This window comes from Penaeus monodon, chromosome 7 (assembly GCF_015228065.2).
Source record: "Penaeus monodon isolate SGIC_2016 chromosome 7, NSTDA_Pmon_1, whole genome shotgun sequence".
Classification (NCBI taxonomy): domain Eukaryota; kingdom Metazoa; phylum Arthropoda; class Malacostraca; order Decapoda; family Penaeidae; genus Penaeus; species Penaeus monodon.
Window position 1 is genome coordinate 8916151 of NC_051392.1, and position 20000 is coordinate 8936150.

A 20000-nucleotide genomic window follows, 5' to 3' on the forward strand; every position below is an offset into this window, starting at 1 on the left:
CTAATAATGATAACAAAAATAGTGACCACAGCAACAATAATAATAATGATGATAACAATACTAATAATATTGATAATGATAATAATAATAATAACAATGATGGTAATGGTGATAATAATAACAATAATGATAATAATAATAATGGTAATCATAATAATAATAATAAAATTAATAATAATTATAACAATGATGATAATAATAATGATAATAATAATCACAAAGTAACGTTGATACCATGATCATTCCTAGAATAGTAGTAATGATGATATCAATAATAATATTGCTGATACTGACAACCACTATTGTAGTGCAAAATTATAATCCACAGTAGCTCCACAAACACCATTATTGATAACGGTAATAGTGATGATTTTAATTATAGTGAAATCGATAGTAATAATAACAATGGCAGTAACAGTAATATTGATAGTAATAATAACAGCAACAATAGCGATAAAGATGGTAATAATAGTAATGCTGATAACAGTAATAGTAACGGTTATCATAACGAGGGTAATAATAATGATAACGATAACATTAATAATGATAATGATAATAGTAATAGTAATAATGATAACAATCATAACAAAACAATAATAAAAACATTCATAGTAATATTATGAAAAAAAAATTGTAAATTAGTTATCAGAATTTTGGAAATAATACTGCTGCTAATGTCTTATTTTTCTGCTAAGCATTACTGTAATTTTTTCATATCTATTGGCCATTTTAATGTTTCTAAAATCTCTCTGATACCATTCAGAAATTAATATAGTATTATTTTTTAAAGATTTGGATCAAGAGAAAACTGAAAGGAGAATGACAATATATGAATTAAAAAAAACCTTGTATTACTTGTTGGTAAATTTTTGAATTTTCATATTAATATACACATATTTGTAAGGGGATATAAAAAACAATGTACAATGTTTTCTATCTTATATCTCTCTTCTTAAGCATTTCTATTTAAGGCATTTTCCCACAACCTCATCCGGAGCCAAATATTAACTGTAGAAAGGAAGGAAAGCCACGCCCACTCTGCCATTTATCGATGTGGTGGTCAAGATGTTCCCAAGGTATATAAGGCGGTGTCACAGCCATGGGCACCAGACAGCTCCTTGGCGGTGGGTCAACATGAACGCTCTGGTGAGTTTTTGCTGAGGTTGAATGAGTCTCTTTTCGTTATATTTGAAATTTTCCTCAGTTCACAATTATTTTTTTCTTTCTTTTATTTTTTCTTTAATAAATTCTAATCGAAGTAGTCTATTCAGACTGTAATTTCCGTGGCGGCCCTCGTGGCTAGCGGCAGCGCTTCCTTGCTTGCGTACAACGGCGTATATGGAGGCCATCACGGCCTTCTTGGCGCCTACCTTATGCAGGTTATTCTGGTGTGCTGCCCTACGCATACGCAGGTGCCTTTTCTCCAGCTTCTCCTCTCACCCTAAAGCACCTGTGATCAAGACTGTGGCTCCTGCACCTATCTCTTACAACGTCGCTCCTGCACCTGTGACCTACAATGTAGCTCCTTTGCACCTGCAACACCTGTCCAGTCTCAGTATCACGCTCAGGACGAGCTAGGCCAGTATTCCTTCGGTTACTCCGGCGGTCCATCTTCACGCGCTGAGTCTCGCGACGCCTTCGGTGTTGTCCGTGGTTCGTACAACTACGTTGACTCTGAGGGAAAGGTTCAGACTCAGCACTACGTGGCTGACGCCCTCGGCTTCCGTGCGTCCGGCACCAACCTTCCCGTGGCTCCCGACGCCCCTCTAGCCGCCCTACCCGGCCCTGTCCCCGAACCCGTCCAGGATACTCCTGAAGTAGTCGCCGCCAAGATCGCCCATCTGCAGGCCTACAACGAAGCCGCCGCCGCCGCCGCTGCAGCTCCGACACCCGCTAGGGAGAGAGCTTCACTTGAACGACAAAGTCGATACAGTAGTGTGTAGAGCTCTCGCAGCCGGAATCTCTTGGTAGCGTCAAGACTAGTCAGTTTGGATCGAGAGTTGACGCATTTCTCTTGCCTATGGACAAGCTATGCTCATGTTCATCTGTAGTGAAATATTCCATTAGATTTCCTTAATAAACTTATATGAAAGGAATATGTTGTTTTGAATGCAAATGTAAATGGCCTCTCTTGTACATATCAACGCACCACAACAGGTTAGATACTGGGACACCCCATTCAGCTGATATTGTATATGCAAAAAAGAAAAAAAGAAAAAAAGAAGAAAAAAAAAAGACATTACTGATGATAAAAAATATGACAAGAGCCTGAGCAGTAATAAATATGATACTGTTGAATATATAGTTGAATACATAGCCTGCAATTACAAAAATGATAACGATAAGGATTAAGAGAGTGAATGTGAATATAGGTATGTTTATCACGATAGTAATATCAATATCAATGATAATGATAAAAGACGACACTGATAATATCGACAGTGATAAAGATTAAACATGTTAAAAATAATAATAAATGATTGTAATAATACTAATAATGATGATAATGATATATTATAATAGTAATCATGATGATATTCATTATGATATTTTATAACATTAGTAATAATAATAGTAATAATGAAAAAGATAATAATAGTAATAATAATATTAATAACCTCACTAATGACAATAATAATGAAAAAAAAAAAATAAACATAATAACAGTAATGATAATAATAATAATAGTAATAATAATAATGACAATATTAGATATAATTTTAAAAATGATTATCATACTTATAGTAATGATAGCAGTGATATTAATAATACCTACAATAATAATATTGAAAATGCTAGTAATGATAATGATAGAGGTAACAATGGTAATAATAATAAGAATAATGATAAAATTGATAATAATGATCTTTATTGGTAGTATTACTATCGTTATCAGTCATTATTATTATTGTCATATCATCATCACTTTTATTACTATCTTTATCATTATTATGACTAATATTATTATTATTGTTATTGCTGTTATTATTATTATTATTATTATTATTATTATTATTATTATTATTATTATTATTATTTTTATTATCATTATTATTATCGGGGACAAGGTCATTTACATTTGCATTCAAAACAGCATATTTCTTTCACATAAGTTTATTAAGGAAAACTGATGGAATATTTGACTACAGATGAACATAAGCATAGCTTGTTCGTAGACAAGAGAATTGCGTCAACTCTCGATCCAAACTGATAATAAAATGATAATGATAATGGCGTTAATAATGATTTAGAAAATATAATGATACAAATAATAATAAATATGATGATGGTACTATTAAGGATAACAGTAATAATAATTATAACAATAATAACAGTAGTGATGATGATTACAGCAATAATGATGATAATGATAATACTATTACTATTAATCATATGATTACAATGATACTGCTATTACTTATAGTAATAATAACAATAATGATATCAATCATGATGATAATGATAACGATAATGATAATAATAATGATAATAATAGTAATGATAGTAATAAAGATAATCAGAATAAGAATGATAATGATAATAATAATCAGAATAAGAATGATGGTGAAAAATAATTGTAAATCAATTATCAGAATTTAGGAAATAACACTGCAGCTATAGTCGAATGATATTCCTTTGAATTGTTATAATTTTCCATATTTGATTTTTATTGTCTGAAAAACTCTCTTGATACTCTTAAAAAGTAATATATTACTTGTTTAAGGATTTGGATCAAAGAAGGCTCTCAAAGGTGAGTGACAATATATGATAAAAACAATCCCTCTCTCTAAATTATTTTGTAAAGTGATATGAAAATAATGTAAATGTTTTCTCTCCTAAAGCATTTCTGTTCAAAACGACGAAGCGACATTCTCAAAATGGTTATATGTTTGTTCATTTTCTCACAGCCTCACCCCGGAGCCAAGACGATGTATCGATACAAAAGATTAGACTGCAGAATGGAAGTAAACCACGCCCCTTTCGCCATTTTTCGAGATGTTCCCAAGGTATTTAAGGCGGTGTCAAACCCATGGGCACCAGACAGCTCCTTGACGGTGGGTCATCATGAACGCTCTGGTGAGTTTAGGATCCCCAGTTTTCGCCGAGGTTGAACGAGTCTCTTTTCGGTTTGCTGGTTTCTGTCAAGTTTTTATTAAAAAATTTCCTCAGATCATTTTTTTTTTTAAATTCTGATCGAAGTGATCTATTACAGACTGTGATTTCCGTGGCGGCCTTCGTGGCTAGCGGTAGTGCCTCCTTACTTGCATACAACGGCGTATATGGAGGCCATCACGGCCTTCTTGGCGTCTATCCTTATGCAGGTTATTCCGGTGTGCTGCCCTACGCATACGCAGGTGTCCTTCCTCAGCTGCTCCTCTCACCCTCAAAACACTGTAATCAAGACTGTGGCTCCTGCACCTGTCTCTTACAACGTCGCTCCTGCACCTGTCTCCTACAACGTAGCTCCCTTCTCACCTGTAGCCCTGTCCAGTCTCAGTATCACGCTCAGGATGAGCTCGGTCAGTACTCCTTCGGTTACTCCGGCGGTCCATCTTCACGCGCTGAGTCTCGCGACGCCTTCGGTGTTGTCCGTGGTTCGTACAACTATGTTGACTCTGAGGGAAAAGGTTCAGACTCAGCACTACGTGGCTGACGCTCTCGGATTCCGTGCGTCCGGCACAAACCTTCCAGTGGCTCCCGACGCCCCTCTAGCCGCCCTCCCCGGCCCAGTCCCCGTACCCGTCCAGGATACTCCTGAAGTAGTCGCCGCCAAGATCGCCATCTGCAGGCCTACAACGAAGCCGCAGCCGCCGCCGCTGCAGCTCCCGACACCCGCTAAAGAGGGTTTCTGCTTTGGAAATTGCAGCATATTTGTGTGTAGAGCTCTCGCCAGCAGATAACAGTATCAAGACTAGTCATTTTTGATCGAGAGTTGACACACGTGTATGTGAGATACCTTTATGCTTCATCGAAGTACTGAATAAAAGTTCCTATTAGAAATAGTCTGTTATTCGTCTTAATAACTTTCTTCTACATATTTATGCACACTCATTTTATATACAATAATAGTTTACTAATGAATACAGGTTTTTAAACAAGGTCTCTATCGTCATATACATTAATTACTGTATATATCCATTGGCCGTCATAAACTTTAATCCTTTAAACAGGACAATTTCATATCATCTTTTATCTACATCATTGATTTAAACATGAAAACGCAAATACGAGTGTATCTTGTTTTCCACTTTAAACATTAATCTGTTTAACACGATATTATTCATACCGTTCCATAGACGAACTGTGAGACTGACGTGCATGAATTTATCACTGCTTTATTTGGATTATGAAGCCAGATGTGCATACGGAGGGCAAGATATATCCCTCTAACATTGCATTCCGAATTGAAGGAGTCACCTGAAAATTCTGCAATGAGATACAGTGTGTCATATGATGTCATCTCCAGCCTTTACTCTTCCGTGGAGGCAATAGAAGCTGTTAGGAAATGACGTTTTTTTATTATGTATAAAAGGCATCATTTGATAAAGAGAGGATTCGTTTGATGTATGTAGGATTACTGATTTAAGAACATGTAAATTTTAGGCTGTATAGCAAGGCTGACTGAATATTATTCTTTTGTTAAAAAATATGCGTATTTTGATGATAATGATAATGAGTAATGATTGTAATAGTGTCAGTCGTGTTCAATAATTATAATGATAATGACAATACACTACTGATTGGGATGATTACTATAGCTCTCATAATGAGAATAATGATTTATAAAATGGAAATGATAATAGCAATATAATATGATAATACTGATGAAAATATATATGACAATCACATGATATAAAAATAATCATGCTTACAAAGGTGTGGTAATAGTAGTAGCAGTAAATATGTAATAATATTTAATCATTCCATATGATTTTAAACTGCTACAGTTTTATTCAAATGACTATACACTCATTTGCTTTCAAATGCTCGTAGCAAGCATGTTTGATTTTCCGTTTTTCCCGACGTTCACTTCTCTCTGATTTGTGTTCTAACCTTATTTACTGAAATAAAGTTAACAGGGTAGATCATTACTATATAATCTGTAAACGGTCCTCATCTTGTTTATTTTCTTAGTTATAGTTGCAAGAAAATTCCAAAAGCATCGCAACTCAAGTGCAGTAGTGTCGAACTCGAGTCTTTCCGTAGCGACAAGCCCTTTCCAGGTCATTCTACATTTCCTTTTAATTTAACTTAATCTTTTTTTATTTTTGCTTTTATTATTATTTTTTTTTTTTATAGAAATAGCGGAGGGTGAGAGGAGTAGAGGAAGTATATATTATCTTAAAGGACATGGTTTGTTCGTATATACTTTGAATTATGAATTTATTATTCATTATTAATTTATTATTTATGAATTAAAAATAACCGTTTGTAGAATGAGAGGCCTTATATTACGAGGGTTCTTGTATATTTATTTACGATTAGGAAAGGTTATACTTATTCATAAGTAAGTTTATCTTACTTTTCTGTTCACCATTCATTACCCGTTTTTATATGAGTTAAAAATATATGCAGTTTTACAGTAGGAGAAGTGCCTATTCTATTGATAGTCATAAAACATAAAAAATACACTGTCCCTACAACAAAATGATACCAGTATATAATAATACAGCTAGCCTGCAGCCTATTCAAACCTTCTGGGAAATTCATTACACCTAACCTTTTCATGGCCTTACTTTTAGCTTTAAATGTTCAATGATCTTTAGATAAACGTTACACGGCATTTCAGAGTGTTACTTCTGAATAATATTTCTAAGACTTATTTACATGATCATGATACAAAATTATTCTTCAGTTGTATTGTTCAGAGGATTTTCTACGGTTCAAAATTTCAATCAATATTTTCTGAAAGTTGGTAGGAAGGGAAGCCACGCCTTTTCCGAGATGGTGGTCATGTACCCCAGCTATTTAAGGCGCAGCCATACCCATGGACATCAGACAGCTCCTTGACGGTGGGTCAACATGAACGCTCTGGTGAGTTCTAGAATGCTGGATTAAAAAAAAGAAAAAAAGAAAAAAAAGTAGAATATGGGAACATTTTCTTTTTGGGTCGGTATTAAAGTTTCTGAATTAAACTTTTGTTTCTGGATTTACATTAGATTATAATGTGTTGTAACAGAAGGTGACCATTTCAGACTGTGATTTCCGTGGCGGCCCTCGTGGCTAGCGGCAGCGCCTCCTTGCTTGCATACAACGGCGTATATGGAGGCCATCACGGCCTTCTTGGCGCCTATCCTTATGCAGGTTATTCTGGTGTGCTGCCCTACGCATACGCAGGTGTCCTTCCCTCAGCTGCTCCTCTCACCTTCCAAACACCTGTAATCAAGACTGTGGCTCCTGCACCTGTCTCTTACAACGTGGGTCCTGCACCTGTATCCTACAATGTAGCTCCCTTCTCACCTGTAGCACCTATCCAGTCTCAGTACCACGCTCAGGACGAGATCGGTCAGTACTCCTTCGGTTACTCCGGCGGTCCATCTTCCCGCGCTGAGTCTCGAGACGCCTTCGGTGTTGTCCGTGGTTCGTACAACTACGTGGACTCTGAGGGAAAGGTTCAGACTCAGCATTACGTGGCTGACGCCCTTGGATTCCGTGTGTCCGGCACCAACCTTCCAGTGGCTCCCGACGCCCCTGTGACTGCCCCTCTGGCCGCCCTTCCCGGTCCCCTTCCCGAACCCGTCCAGGACACTCCTGAGGTAGTCGCCGCTAAGGCCGCCCACCAACAGGCTTACGACGAAGCCGCTGCCGCCGCCGCTGCCGCCCCCGACACCCGTAAGAAGCGCTCCATCCTTGCGGCTCCCGGCCTCGGCGTCTACTCTCCTCTCCGTTTCTCCTACGGCTTCTCCACTCCCCTCCACTACGCCCACCTACCAACCTATGCTTCTCCTCTCCACTACACTGCCGCCCATCCCGCCCTCACCACCTACAACGCCGCCCATGTCCCCACCACATACACCGCCGCCACCGGACCTGCTCTCCGCGACGCCGAGCTCCTCCGTGTGGTCCACAACCCCGGCCACGCCACCTCCTACCGCGTGCTCAACTGAGTAGCGGGAATCCAGTCAGTCATGTGAGGTGTGACAAGTGCATTTTATGAAGTTTTGTCACTCCTCACTATTTGTAGAAAGAGCGAAGTATGTTAGTTTCGTTTTTTAAGTAAAATTATATGGATGTCAGCATAGTGTACTGAACCTAAACCACATGTACTAGTATTGTACACACCAAAGCAACAACAAAAAAACGCTACATGCTCTAGATATCTATGTTCACACACAGATATATACATGCAAATGCATACTAGACGCCTATAAATACAAGTAAACATACACGGACAGACAAAAACACGCATGCACTTTGTATATATGTATTTTAATCCATACATATATATTAGCAGAACAGAAAGAAAATCCAAATAGTCGCAGAAAAAAATGAAAACTTTCATGGAGTCATATATTTCAAAATTACAGTGAACGCTATAATCTCCGCTTTCTCTTTCTACCCTTATCTTTCGTATTTCCTCTCTCTTTCTGGCCAAATTTAACCGCCGTCATTCCTGATCTCTACTACGGGGGGGGGGGGGATTTCAACACCTAGTAAGACTAAGCGTATCTATATATTCCTACAAACTCACCATCATATAGCTTAACAGTAACTCCAGATAACGATTGAATAATGAATAAGGAATGCTGTTTATCAATAATTCCCATGCTAATAACTTCACTGTATATGTATTTTCCACTGATGTTTAGTCTACGAACTTAATGACATGAATTAGTAACACATATGTGTAAATATTCGGAATACCTTCGCATGACCGATCATGACGATAGTGTAATCAATGGAATCCTGTCACACTCTACTGTCCAAATATATAGGATATTTGCCGTGGAACCCCCCCCAAAAAAAAAAAAAATAAAATAATAATCTTGACCCCGATGACATGGGAGGGCATGAAAGGTACCAGGGAAACTGCAGGGTAGAATATGAATAATATATTCAGAATCAGTCTCATCCTGGAGGATCTACCGCCCCCCCCCCCCAACCCAAATTTCATTCTTGTGATAATGCTAGCAAACAGAATGGTGATAATGAAGACTAAAATGGTAAATATAACTATGATGAAGATAATAAAAATAATGAATACTAAGATAATCTTCAAAATAGTAGCAGCAAAAAAAAATTTTGTTCATTGCAAGTATTGATAAGGAGGATAGTGATATTAATGGTAATGATGATATTATTAGCAATAGTCAATATTTACAAGAACATATTTAATAACAATAATAACAATGATCAATAACAATGATCAATAATAAAAATCCGACATCATTGATGGTAATGATAATGATGAAACACAATAACAACAATAATAAAGATAGTAATAATAAAAATAATTGCCTAAATTGTAGAGAATAATACCAGTAACAAAGGTAATTTGAAAATTATAATGGAAATAGTTATAATTGTATTGATGATAAGAGTAATAACAATAAATATGACAATAATGGTAATAATAATGATGATAATAACAGCAATAGTAGTAATGATGGTAATGCTAATTATGAAGATTATGATAATTATAATAATGATAATAATAGTAATAATAATGATAATAACAACAACAATAATAGCAATAAAAATAATAAAAAAATTAAAATAAAGCAATATTTTTAATAACATAATCTGAATAATAGTAAGAATAATCATGACAGTGATAACAATAACAACAGCATCGTCAACAATAACAATGATAATAATAACAATGATAATGATAATAGTAAGGATAATTATGATAAGAATCATAATAGTGGCATAACAGCAATAGCAATAATAGCAATGATGATGATTATAATAATAATAATAATAATAATAATAATAATAATAATAATAATAATAATAATAATAATAAATAATAACAATAATATTAATAATGATAATGATAATGTTGATTATGAAAGCACTAAAAATAATAACGAACGCAATAATAATAGTATGATAATGATGATACTGATAATAATGGAAAGTAATGTTAATAGTGATAATAATGGTAGCCTTCATCTACTACTAATAATGATAATAATAGTTATAATGATGAGAATTATACTAGTACTTCTACTAACTAATGATAATGATAATAAATAATGATAATAATGACGTTACTCCTGATGGTTATAGTAATACTGCCACTATTATTGTTACTGACAAATAGTGGCAATAATAATGATAGGAATGATAACAAAAATAATGACAATCGTAATAATCGTAATAATATCACTACTTGCAGCAACAATAATAATGATCATAATAATCATGATGATGATAATAGAATTGATATTGATATAATAACGATGATAACTATAACAATGGTAGTTAATTGGAAATGACAATAACAAAGCAACTGCAAAATCAAGATGATAGCAATGGTATTAACGTAATATACAACGATGATTGTGATAATCCTGTATGTCTTGATCTTTCACAATATAAGAGCTTTACTTATACTTCATCTCAGTATAGTGCTGATTTATTTATTTATTTATTTATTTTTTCTCAGTGCAGGTCATCATTATCATGGCACTTGTATATTCAGTGAAAATCCTTCATATTTCAATTTCTGCAGATTGTCACGGAAGTATAACATTTCAAACGTATACAATGTATGTCTATAGATATCTATTCATAAATCTATATACTATTTTTTTCACGGGGCATTATCAAAGACCATTTCACTCTTAAGGTTCAGTAGCGTTCCTAAAATAGCTATGGTTTAGCGAATTTTCTTACAGTTTTTTTTCCTGATCTACGACGTTACTTATTAGTCCATAAAAATAAGATGTAGAAAGGAGAGAAAGCCACGCCCCTTGCGCCATTTTCTGAGATATGGTCAAGATGTTCCCCAGGTATTTAAGGCGGTGTCAAACCAATGGGCACCAGACAGCTCCTTGACGGTGGGTCAACATGAACGCTCTGGTGAGTTTAAAACCCCCCGGGGTTGCTAAGGGTGAATGAAGGAGTCTTTTTACATTTTGCTGGTTTCTTTCAAGTTGAACTACAAAACTTTCCTCAGTTCACAATTATTTAAAATTCTAATCGAAGTGGTGTATTTCAGACTGTGATTTACGTGGCGGCCCTCGTGGCTAGCGGCAGCGCCTCCTTACTTGCATACAACGGCGTATATGGAGGCCATCACGGCCTTCTTGGCGCCTATCCTTATGCAGGTTATTCTGGTCTGCACCCTTACTCATACGCAGGTGTCCTTCCTGCAGCTGCTCCTCTCAACCTCAAAACACCTGAAATCAAGACTGTGGCTCCTGCACCTGTCTCTTACAATGTCTCTCCCGCACCTGTCTCCTACAACGTGGGTTCTGTACCTGTATCCTACAATGTAGCTCCCTTCGCACCGGTAGCACCTATCCAGTCTCAGTACCACGCTCAGGACGAGATCGGCCAGTACTCCTTCGGTTACTCCGGCGGTCCATCTTCACGCGCTGAGTCTCGCGACGCCTTCGGTGTTGTCCGTGGTTCGTACAACTACGTGGACTCTGAAGGAAATGTTCAGACTCAGCACTACGTGGCTGACGCTCTCGGATTCCGTGCGTCCGGCACCAACCTTCCCGTGGCTCCCGACGCCCCCCTAGCCGCCCTCCCCGGCCCAGTCCCCGTACCCGTCCAGGATACTCCTGAGGTAGTCGCCGCCAAGATCGCCCATCTGCAGGCCTACAACGAAGCCGCAGCCGCCGCCGCTGCCGCTTCCGACACCCGCTAGACTCTTGTCAATATATATAAAATCTTGATATTAATAACTACATAACATTGTACATATGAAAAGCTGTTCAACTTAAATAAATATGTTTGAAATTATATCAGTTCATATCTTCATACCTCAATACATATGTTTTTGCACAGGTGAATTATTCACCGAGTTTTAAGTTGGCTCAATTATGTAACAAAATGACACAAAATTCGCGGACAAGCTTTTCTAACGGTTTCCCATGTAGCCTCATGTTCAACGCTAGAGACCTTTTACTGGTTTCTCTTTGCTTATTTCCCTAAGCTTAAGCAATAGGGTTTTCTTTTCATTTCGTATATTTTGCTCACACTTAAGATCTCTTCTATCTTGTGCTACTTGCGTGTCATCCGACTAAAAAGCACAGTTGCAGGAATAACATAACATAAGAAGACAGATCTAAAGCTTCTCAAACTTTTAAGACTCACCCCAACACTACTTCAAGTTAGGTCCTGCAGAATGCGATATGATTAACGAATGGTAATTTATTATTAGCAAGAAAACTATCGATATCATCAGTCTAAAATGACAATACGGGAATCTGGGTATCCTCTCATTAATTACAAAAAATGCGGTTCTATGTATAATCCACATACGTTAGGTTCCTTTGTAAAGTTATGATGGGCTCACGATCGGTCGGCAATAAATTGTTAATGATGATCAAATCTTTAATTAGGCTACTTAATGTAATGCTTGCCATTAATACCCTTATGGCCTGTGTCCCACACGAAATTCGAGATAAAGCAATGAGGAAAGTGGATAATTTAAGCGACTGGATCCAAAGAAAGTTTTTAGTCAGTGTAAATGCCATGGAACCTTTCGTATCTTTATTTAAGTCTAGATAATGCATTCTGTATCTGATACTACACAGTGTAGAGTTCATTCATATATGGACAGGTGTCATTCAATTTAAATCCTATCAGTTTTATTTTTATTCATTCATTCATTTATTTATTTATTATTATTACTTTCTATTATTATTATCATTATTTATTTTCTTTTACAGCAAAATCATTTCAAATCTTCGTAATGCAATTTAAATCGACTTCATTCTTATTCTGATATTCATGACATGAGCGAAGGTAAGATATATAAAATGATGAGTAAAATCAAGATATTAGGATTTTTTCTTAGGTTGTACATAAGAAATTAAAAACATTTCCATTACATATTCACATGATGTTGTTGATGATTTTTGGTTGTTTATGTATTACCAAAATTACCATTGCTTTTTGTATGTTTAAAAAAAATGAAAACTCATATAAAGCACAAATAGTATTTATTCTTTTGGACTTTCAAAAAGCTCTTCATTTCATGGAAAGGAATGCGCTCCTTACATATGTACAAGCTATGGTGGTCAACACAAGATCCCAAGCAAGGTCTAGGTGGTCGACGAGCTTGGTCTCGAGTGCTCTACACACCATGTACTGTAGAACATATCACTGTGTTTTCCCCAGTTAGAAATTCCTACTGGGTGTCGGGGGCGGCAGCGGCGGCGGCTGCGGCTTCGTCGTAGGCCTGCTGGTGAGCGACCTTGGCGGCGGCAACCTCAGGGGTGTCCTGGACGGGCTCGGGGATGGGGCCGGGAAGGGCGGCCAGGGGAGCGGCCTCGGGGGCGTCGGGAGCCACGGGAAGGTTGGTGCCGGACACACGGAAGCCGAGGGCGTCAGCCACGTAGTGCTGGGTCTGAACCTTTCCCTCAGAGTCCACGTAGTTGTATGAACCACGGACAACACCGGAGGCGTCGCGAGTTTCAGCTCGGGAAGATGGACCGCCGGCATAACCGAAGGAGTACTGGCCGATCTCGTCCTGAGCGTGGTACTGAGACTGGATAGGTGCTACAGGTGCGAAGGGAGCTACGTTGTAGGACACAGGTGCGGCAGCTACGTTGTATGTGACAGGTGCAGGAGCCACGGTCTTAACCACTGGTGTTTTGAGGGTGAGAGAAGCAGCTGCAGGAAGGGCACCTGTGTATGTGTAGGGCAGCAGACCAGAATAACCTGCATAAGGATAGGCGCCAAGAAGGCCGTGGTAGCCTCCATATAAGCCGTTATAAGGAATCACAGCAGCACTGCCGCTTGCCACGAGGGCCGCCACGGAAATCACAGTCTGAAAAACAGCATTTGTCACCTGAGATCAACCAAGCAATATAGATTTATATATATATACATATATTCATATTCGTACATATTTTCACATATACAATATATATATATATATATATATATATATATATATATATATATATATATATATATAATCAAATACTAAAGCCTAGATTCAGTTGTAGTACTCACCAGAGCGTTCATGTTGACCCACCGTCGAGGAGCTGTCTGCCGGGTATGGCGGAGGCAGCCCCTTATATACTCCGGGAAGTCGCCTTGACCCTCAGCTTAACACTGGCGCGGAGGGCGTGGCTCGATAGGCTCGCCGTTGCCGCTCCGTTTGTATGGCGGTGATTACCTAGTTCCGGGGTAAGCTGAGAGTAGCCGAGTACATACGGTAAGTTTATTTAAATTTACCTTATATTATCTATATTATGGAAGATACCGAATGAAATATTTGAAAGACCTGAAATATTACGGAAATAAACCTCTCAGCAGAAATGACAATATAGTTATGCTCTGTTATAATAATATATCGCAATGTTTAATCGTCGTTGCACAATTAATAATAATAAAAACATAACGTACTCATGAATTACTACATTATTTTTTTCATTCATAACCTCACGTGATACTTTCCAACCTCCTTCAATGCTATAGACACTCCAGTATGTGGGAGAGATGCCTCGAGGCGTTTGCCTGTGGCGTAGGCTCTCATTTGTTCTTTGTATACCTGGAACACCTGAATGAGACAACCACTAGGTGATGGTTGAAAATCATTTTTATTAATTTGTTGGTTTATCTATTTTTTTTTTAATCAGACTTATGAGCACTGTTATCAGTGATACATACTAATGCTTTCAAGTAGCCTTGATAAATTAGATGCACTATGCTGAATTTCTAATTCAGGTTATCAGTACTATTATTGTCATTTTAAGTATTGTTATAATTTTCATTATTATTATTATCATTATTATTATTATTATTATTATTATTACTATTAGCATTACTATTACGAATATTATTTCATTATCATTATTACTACTGCTGCTGCTATCATCATCATTATAATTTTTATTTTTATTATTATTATCATTACTATAATTATCACTATCATCATTATCATTATCATTGCTATTATTATTGTTATTATTATAATCATTATTACTATTATCATCATCTCTATTACTAATAGTAATCTCCCCTCCTTTCATTATCCCCCTTCAGCCTATCGCCTCCTCTCTCATTTCTCTTTCCCAACTCCCTCTCCCATTCTCTTCCCAGCTCTGCCACCCCGTCTCGTTCCCAAACCTTGTTTTAAATTCACTTCACCCCCACTTTAAGGCCTTCTTCGGCTCCCTTTCCCTTCCCACTCTTTCTTTCTTAGCCTCCCCTTCTTCCTTCTCTCTCTTCCCCATCTCCCTCTTCTCTCTGAGCCCACACCCCTTTCCCCTTACCCATCCCCCTCTTGTCTTTAAGTCCGTTTCTCCTCCCTTTCGCCTTCCCCATCTCCCTTTTCTCTTTAGATTCCTTCCCCTCCCCTTCCCCCTCTTCCTCTTTGAGCTCCCTTTCCCTCCCTTCCTTTTCGCCTTTCCTTTATCTCCTTCTCATCCTATCTTCCTTCTTAACCTTCTCCGCGGATAGTCGTGTAAATAGTAGATGTACATAAACTAACGGTTGAAATAGGATTCTTACAAATCTAATTGGAGTGATTTCAACTCCGCTTATCGTTATTATTATTAGTGCTATCATTATTATTATCATTCTATTATTTTATCATCATCCTTATCATTATCGTCAGTACTTTTATTTTTATTATGATCATTATCATTATAGTAATTTTATTCTTATTATTATCACGTTGCTATCATTATTAGTCTTTCTCACTACTACTGTTATTACAACTATCATGATCATTGTTATTGCTATCTTATCATAACCATTATTATCATTAACATTGATATTATCATTCTTATTATAATTTACATTTCGTTATTATCATCATTATTATTATTATCATTATAATTACAATGTATCATCCTTAGGTGCGGTAGCGACGATGCATGAGCCAGGTGCAGAAACCACGGTCATGAAGGTGAAAGGATTAGCTGCAAGAAGGACACTTGCGTATGAGTAAGGGTGTAGACCAGAATGACCTGCATAAACATAGGTGCTAAGAAGGCCGTGGTAGCCAGCATATGCATCGTTGTCCACACGCTGCCGCTAGCCACGAGAACCACCACGGAAATTGCCGTCTGAAAAGAACCACTTCAGGTAGTGTACAGTACAGTAAATGAAATAAAACTAGATAAGTTTAAATCATTCGACCTTAACGAAATCTACTTTTCCTAGACTCACCAGAGTGTGCATGCTGTCCTACCATCCAAGCACTGTCTTGGGGTATTGACTTTAATCACCCCTTGAAGACGTGGGTTAACAACTTGACCCTTATCGCTGGGTAGTGTAGTCGAAGGCGTGGCTTTCCCTTTCTTTCACATCCTGATCCCTCCTCCTGATACAGTTTAGTAGGTCCGGGATGAAGTTGGGGTAACAGCTACATGTAAGCGTTAAGCACACATATGTATATACAAGTGTGTGTGTGTGTGTATTTGCGCACACAAATATCGATGTTTTCGTATAAATGTTTGGTCGTCTTATATTCATAATTACAAATTTAAAGATATATGATATTGTACAATTCATTGATAGGAAAGTCGCTTTTCAGGAATACTAAACACCAGGTTGTAAGGCAGTATTCCAGCTAAGTACATAAAGAGGATGATAATGATAAGAATGATGATAATGAAGATGATAATTAGTATTGCTGTTATGATAATGATAATGAAATTGTGGTAATAATGATAAAAAGGGTGGTAATAATGGCAGAAAATAAATAATAATAATAGTAGTAGTAATAATGTCAATAATGATGATGATGATAACATTAATAATGATATAATACTACTCTTTTTTTTAACGGTAGGTTCATGTTTGAGCCGCCGTGGTCACAGCATGATACTTAATTGTAGTTTTTCATGTTGTGATGCTCTTGGAGTGAGTACGTGGTAGGGTCCCCAGTTCCTTTCCACGGAGAGTGCCGGTGGTACCTTTTTTAGGTAATCATTCTCTCTATTTATCCGGGCTTGGGTCCAGCACTGACTTGGACTGACTTGGCCACCCAGTGGCTAGATAGGCAATCGAGGTGAAGTTCCTTGCCCAAGGGAACAACATGCCGGCCGGTGACTCGAACCCTCGAACTCAGATTGCCGTCGTGACAGTCTTGAGTCCGATGCTCTAACCACTCGGCCACCGCGGCCTATAATACTACTACTACAAATATTAATGACGATGATAAGATAAATAATTTTTCATACTATAGTAATTGCAGTAATAAAAATAATAGTAATAAGACCAATACCATCAGTGGCAAAACAATTATAAGAAGGAAACATTGCATTTTGAGAAAGCAATACTAAAAAAAAAAAAAAAAAAAAAAAAAAAAAAAAAAAAAAAAAAAAAAAAAAAAAGGTATAGTGCCACATGCAGCAAACTGTAAAGTAAAATTACAAGATTATATAATGTGGTATATTAATTAATGGTAAGAAAGCCTTCAGTCAATCAGTTTCGAAAATATTAAGGTAAATCAAAGGTTCTGCTTATGACGGACTAAGGGTAGTATATTTATAGCTTTAGCAATAGCACAACGTTAGGCATATATTGACTTACAGTGAGGAATCCTAAATTTCCCATTAGCTTCTCACGTTCAGTTCATAATAATATTGAGAATGGTTATGATAACAGTGATATCAGTAATATCCGCGGAAGGGAGTAATAATCCGATCTTAGTTAATTAAAATCAATTGGCACTGTTCCGGACGTAGAATTCCATATTGTAAATCGGTACATGAGTAATATATAACCCAAAAGATGGGCATTATTTGCAAAAGTCACTAACTGTATAACATCGTTTCTTCCTTTATATATTCATCTATTTACTATAGCCTAAGACATTTGAAAATGGAGCTGTATATTGATGTGTTCTGGCATTTGTGATACTGCTCATGTGCTACTGTGGTTGTTCCAGAATTAATGTTTTTGTAATTTACTACACTTTCTTTGGGTTGTTTGATGGGTGAGAAGTACATCATCCTAAAAATGGACGTCTGATACCATACCGTTTAGAATCTCAAAGAGAAATGGGTGAGGTGCATACGTGAACGTGTGGTGTGCATATATGTATATATATATATATTGTGTGTGTGTGTGCGCGTGTGTGTTGTATATATATATGCACATAGATTATACACACGCACACGCACACATATACATATATATAATGTTTACATACATGCTAAAGTATTTTGCCTTTCTAGGCAGGATACTTTTAGGACAACAATTATCAAGCTTTAATTGGCTTTGTAAACTAAGTAGAGACCTTTATCATTTGTTTATTTGAGAAATGCAGTTTTTTATAGACGCTCTTTGTACAGATAATGAGGTGTGTCAACGTTCAGCCCAAACCTCTTCATATGCAGAAAAGGTCGAGGCCGACGCTCTACACAGCTCACATGACTGGATTCCCGGCACTCAGTTGAGCACGCGGTAGGAGGTGGCGTGGCCGGGGTTGTGGACCACGCGGAGGAGCTCGGCGTCACGGAGAGCGGGTCCGGCGGCGGCGGCGTATGTGGTGGGGATGTGGGCGGCGTTGTAGGTGGTGAGGGCGGGATGGGCGGCAGTGTAATGAAGAGGAGAAGCATAGGTTGCTGAGTGGGCGTAATGGAGGGGAGTGGAGAAACCGTAGGAGAAACGGAGAGGAGAGTAGACGCCGAAGCCGGGAGCCGCAAGGACGGAGCGCTTCTTACGGGTGTCGGGGGCAGCAGCGGCAGCGGCTGCAGCTTCGTCGTAGGCTTGCTGATGGGCGACCTTGGCGGCAGCTACCTCAGGAGTGTCCTGGACGGGTTCGGGAAGGGGACCGGGAAGGGCGGCCAGAGGGGCAGCCACAGGGGCGTCGGGAGCCACTGGAAGATTGGTGCCGGACACACGGAATCCAAGGGCGTCAGCCACGTAGTGCTGAGTCTGAATCTTTCCCTCAGAGTCCACGTAGTTGTACGAACCACGGACAACACCGAAGGCGTCGCGAGACTCAGCGCGGGAAGATGGACCGCCGGCGTAACCGAATGAGTACTGGCCAATCTCGTCCTGAGCGTGGTACTGAGACTGGACAGGTGCTACAGGTGCGAAGGGAGCTACGTTGTAAGAGACAGGAGCAGGAGCCACGGTATTGACCACAGGTGTTTTGAGGGTGAGAGGAGCAGCTGCAGGAAGGACACCTGCGTATGAGTAAGGGTGTACACCTGCGTATGAATAAGGGTGCAGACCAGAATAACCTGCATAAGGATAGGCACCAAGAAGGCCGTGATGGCCTCCATATACGCCGTTGTACGCAAGCAAGGAGGTGCTGCCGCTAGCCACGAGGGCCGCCACGGAAATCACAGTCTGAAAAAGACATAAATTAGAAATCGTGTAATTCTCCAAAGGATTTATTCGACAGAGATATTTCTTCTGAGCTTAGGTGTATCAGCACTGCACTTACCAGAGCGTTCATGTTGACCCACCGACAAGGAGCTGTCTAACGAAAATGACCGCAGTTGTCCCTTTTATAGCCGAAGCCTCCATGACCGCCGTCCAGGGTGATCACATGGGCGGGGCCTCGTCCTTTCTCCACATCCGGGTGTTTACAGCCCGATGCCTGAAGGCAGAGCATGGACGGGATGAAGGATGTACAGTTCAAAAAAAATAAATACGAAAGGTTCACGTGTCTGAATCTCTCCCTCTCCTTCTCTGCACACACACACACACACACACACACACATACACACACACACACACACACATGCGTGTGATTATACTCATATACGCATAAATGTAAATCACTATAGCCTCAGTCATTTCGGTGCTGAATCTTGATTCAGTCCCGAATTTTCCAACATGGCCTTAGTAACATCAACACGCAAGCCTACTGAAACATCTTAACTATGTAAACATAT

At 38.3% G+C, this 20000-nt stretch overlaps 3 protein-coding genes across 3 annotated transcripts; 1 reads left to right on the top strand and 2 right to left on the bottom strand.

Annotated features, from left to right (window-relative positions):
- The first annotated feature begins 7012 nt into the window (after positions 1–7012).
- Positions 7013–8237, top strand: LOC119575057 (cuticle protein 19.8-like). The gene is made up of 2 exons (XM_037922438.1): positions 7013–7035; positions 7197–8237. The coding sequence occupies exons 1-2, from the start codon at positions 7024–7026 to the stop codon at positions 8106–8108; spliced, it is 924 nt and encodes a 307-aa protein (XP_037778366.1). The 5' UTR covers positions 7013–7023; the 3' UTR covers positions 8109–8237.
- Positions 8238–13110: 4873 nt separating this feature from the next.
- Positions 13111–14255, bottom strand: LOC119575066 (cuticle protein 6-like). Its single transcript, XM_037922450.1, has 2 exons — positions 14146–14255; positions 13111–13957 (listed from the first exon to the last, which is right to left on the bottom strand). The coding sequence occupies exons 1-2, from the start codon at positions 14155–14157 to the stop codon at positions 13316–13318; spliced, it is 654 nt and encodes a 217-aa protein (XP_037778378.1). The 5' UTR covers positions 14158–14255; the 3' UTR covers positions 13111–13315.
- A 4130-nt stretch (positions 14256–18385) lies between these two features.
- LOC119575059 lies at positions 18386–19579 on the bottom strand. The gene is made up of 2 exons (XM_037922444.1): positions 19547–19579; positions 18386–19449 (listed from the first exon to the last, which is right to left on the bottom strand). The coding sequence occupies exons 1-2, from the start codon at positions 19556–19558 to the stop codon at positions 18541–18543; spliced, it is 921 nt and encodes a 306-aa protein (XP_037778372.1). The 5' UTR covers positions 19559–19579; the 3' UTR covers positions 18386–18540.
- Positions 19580–20000: the final 421 nt, after the last annotated feature.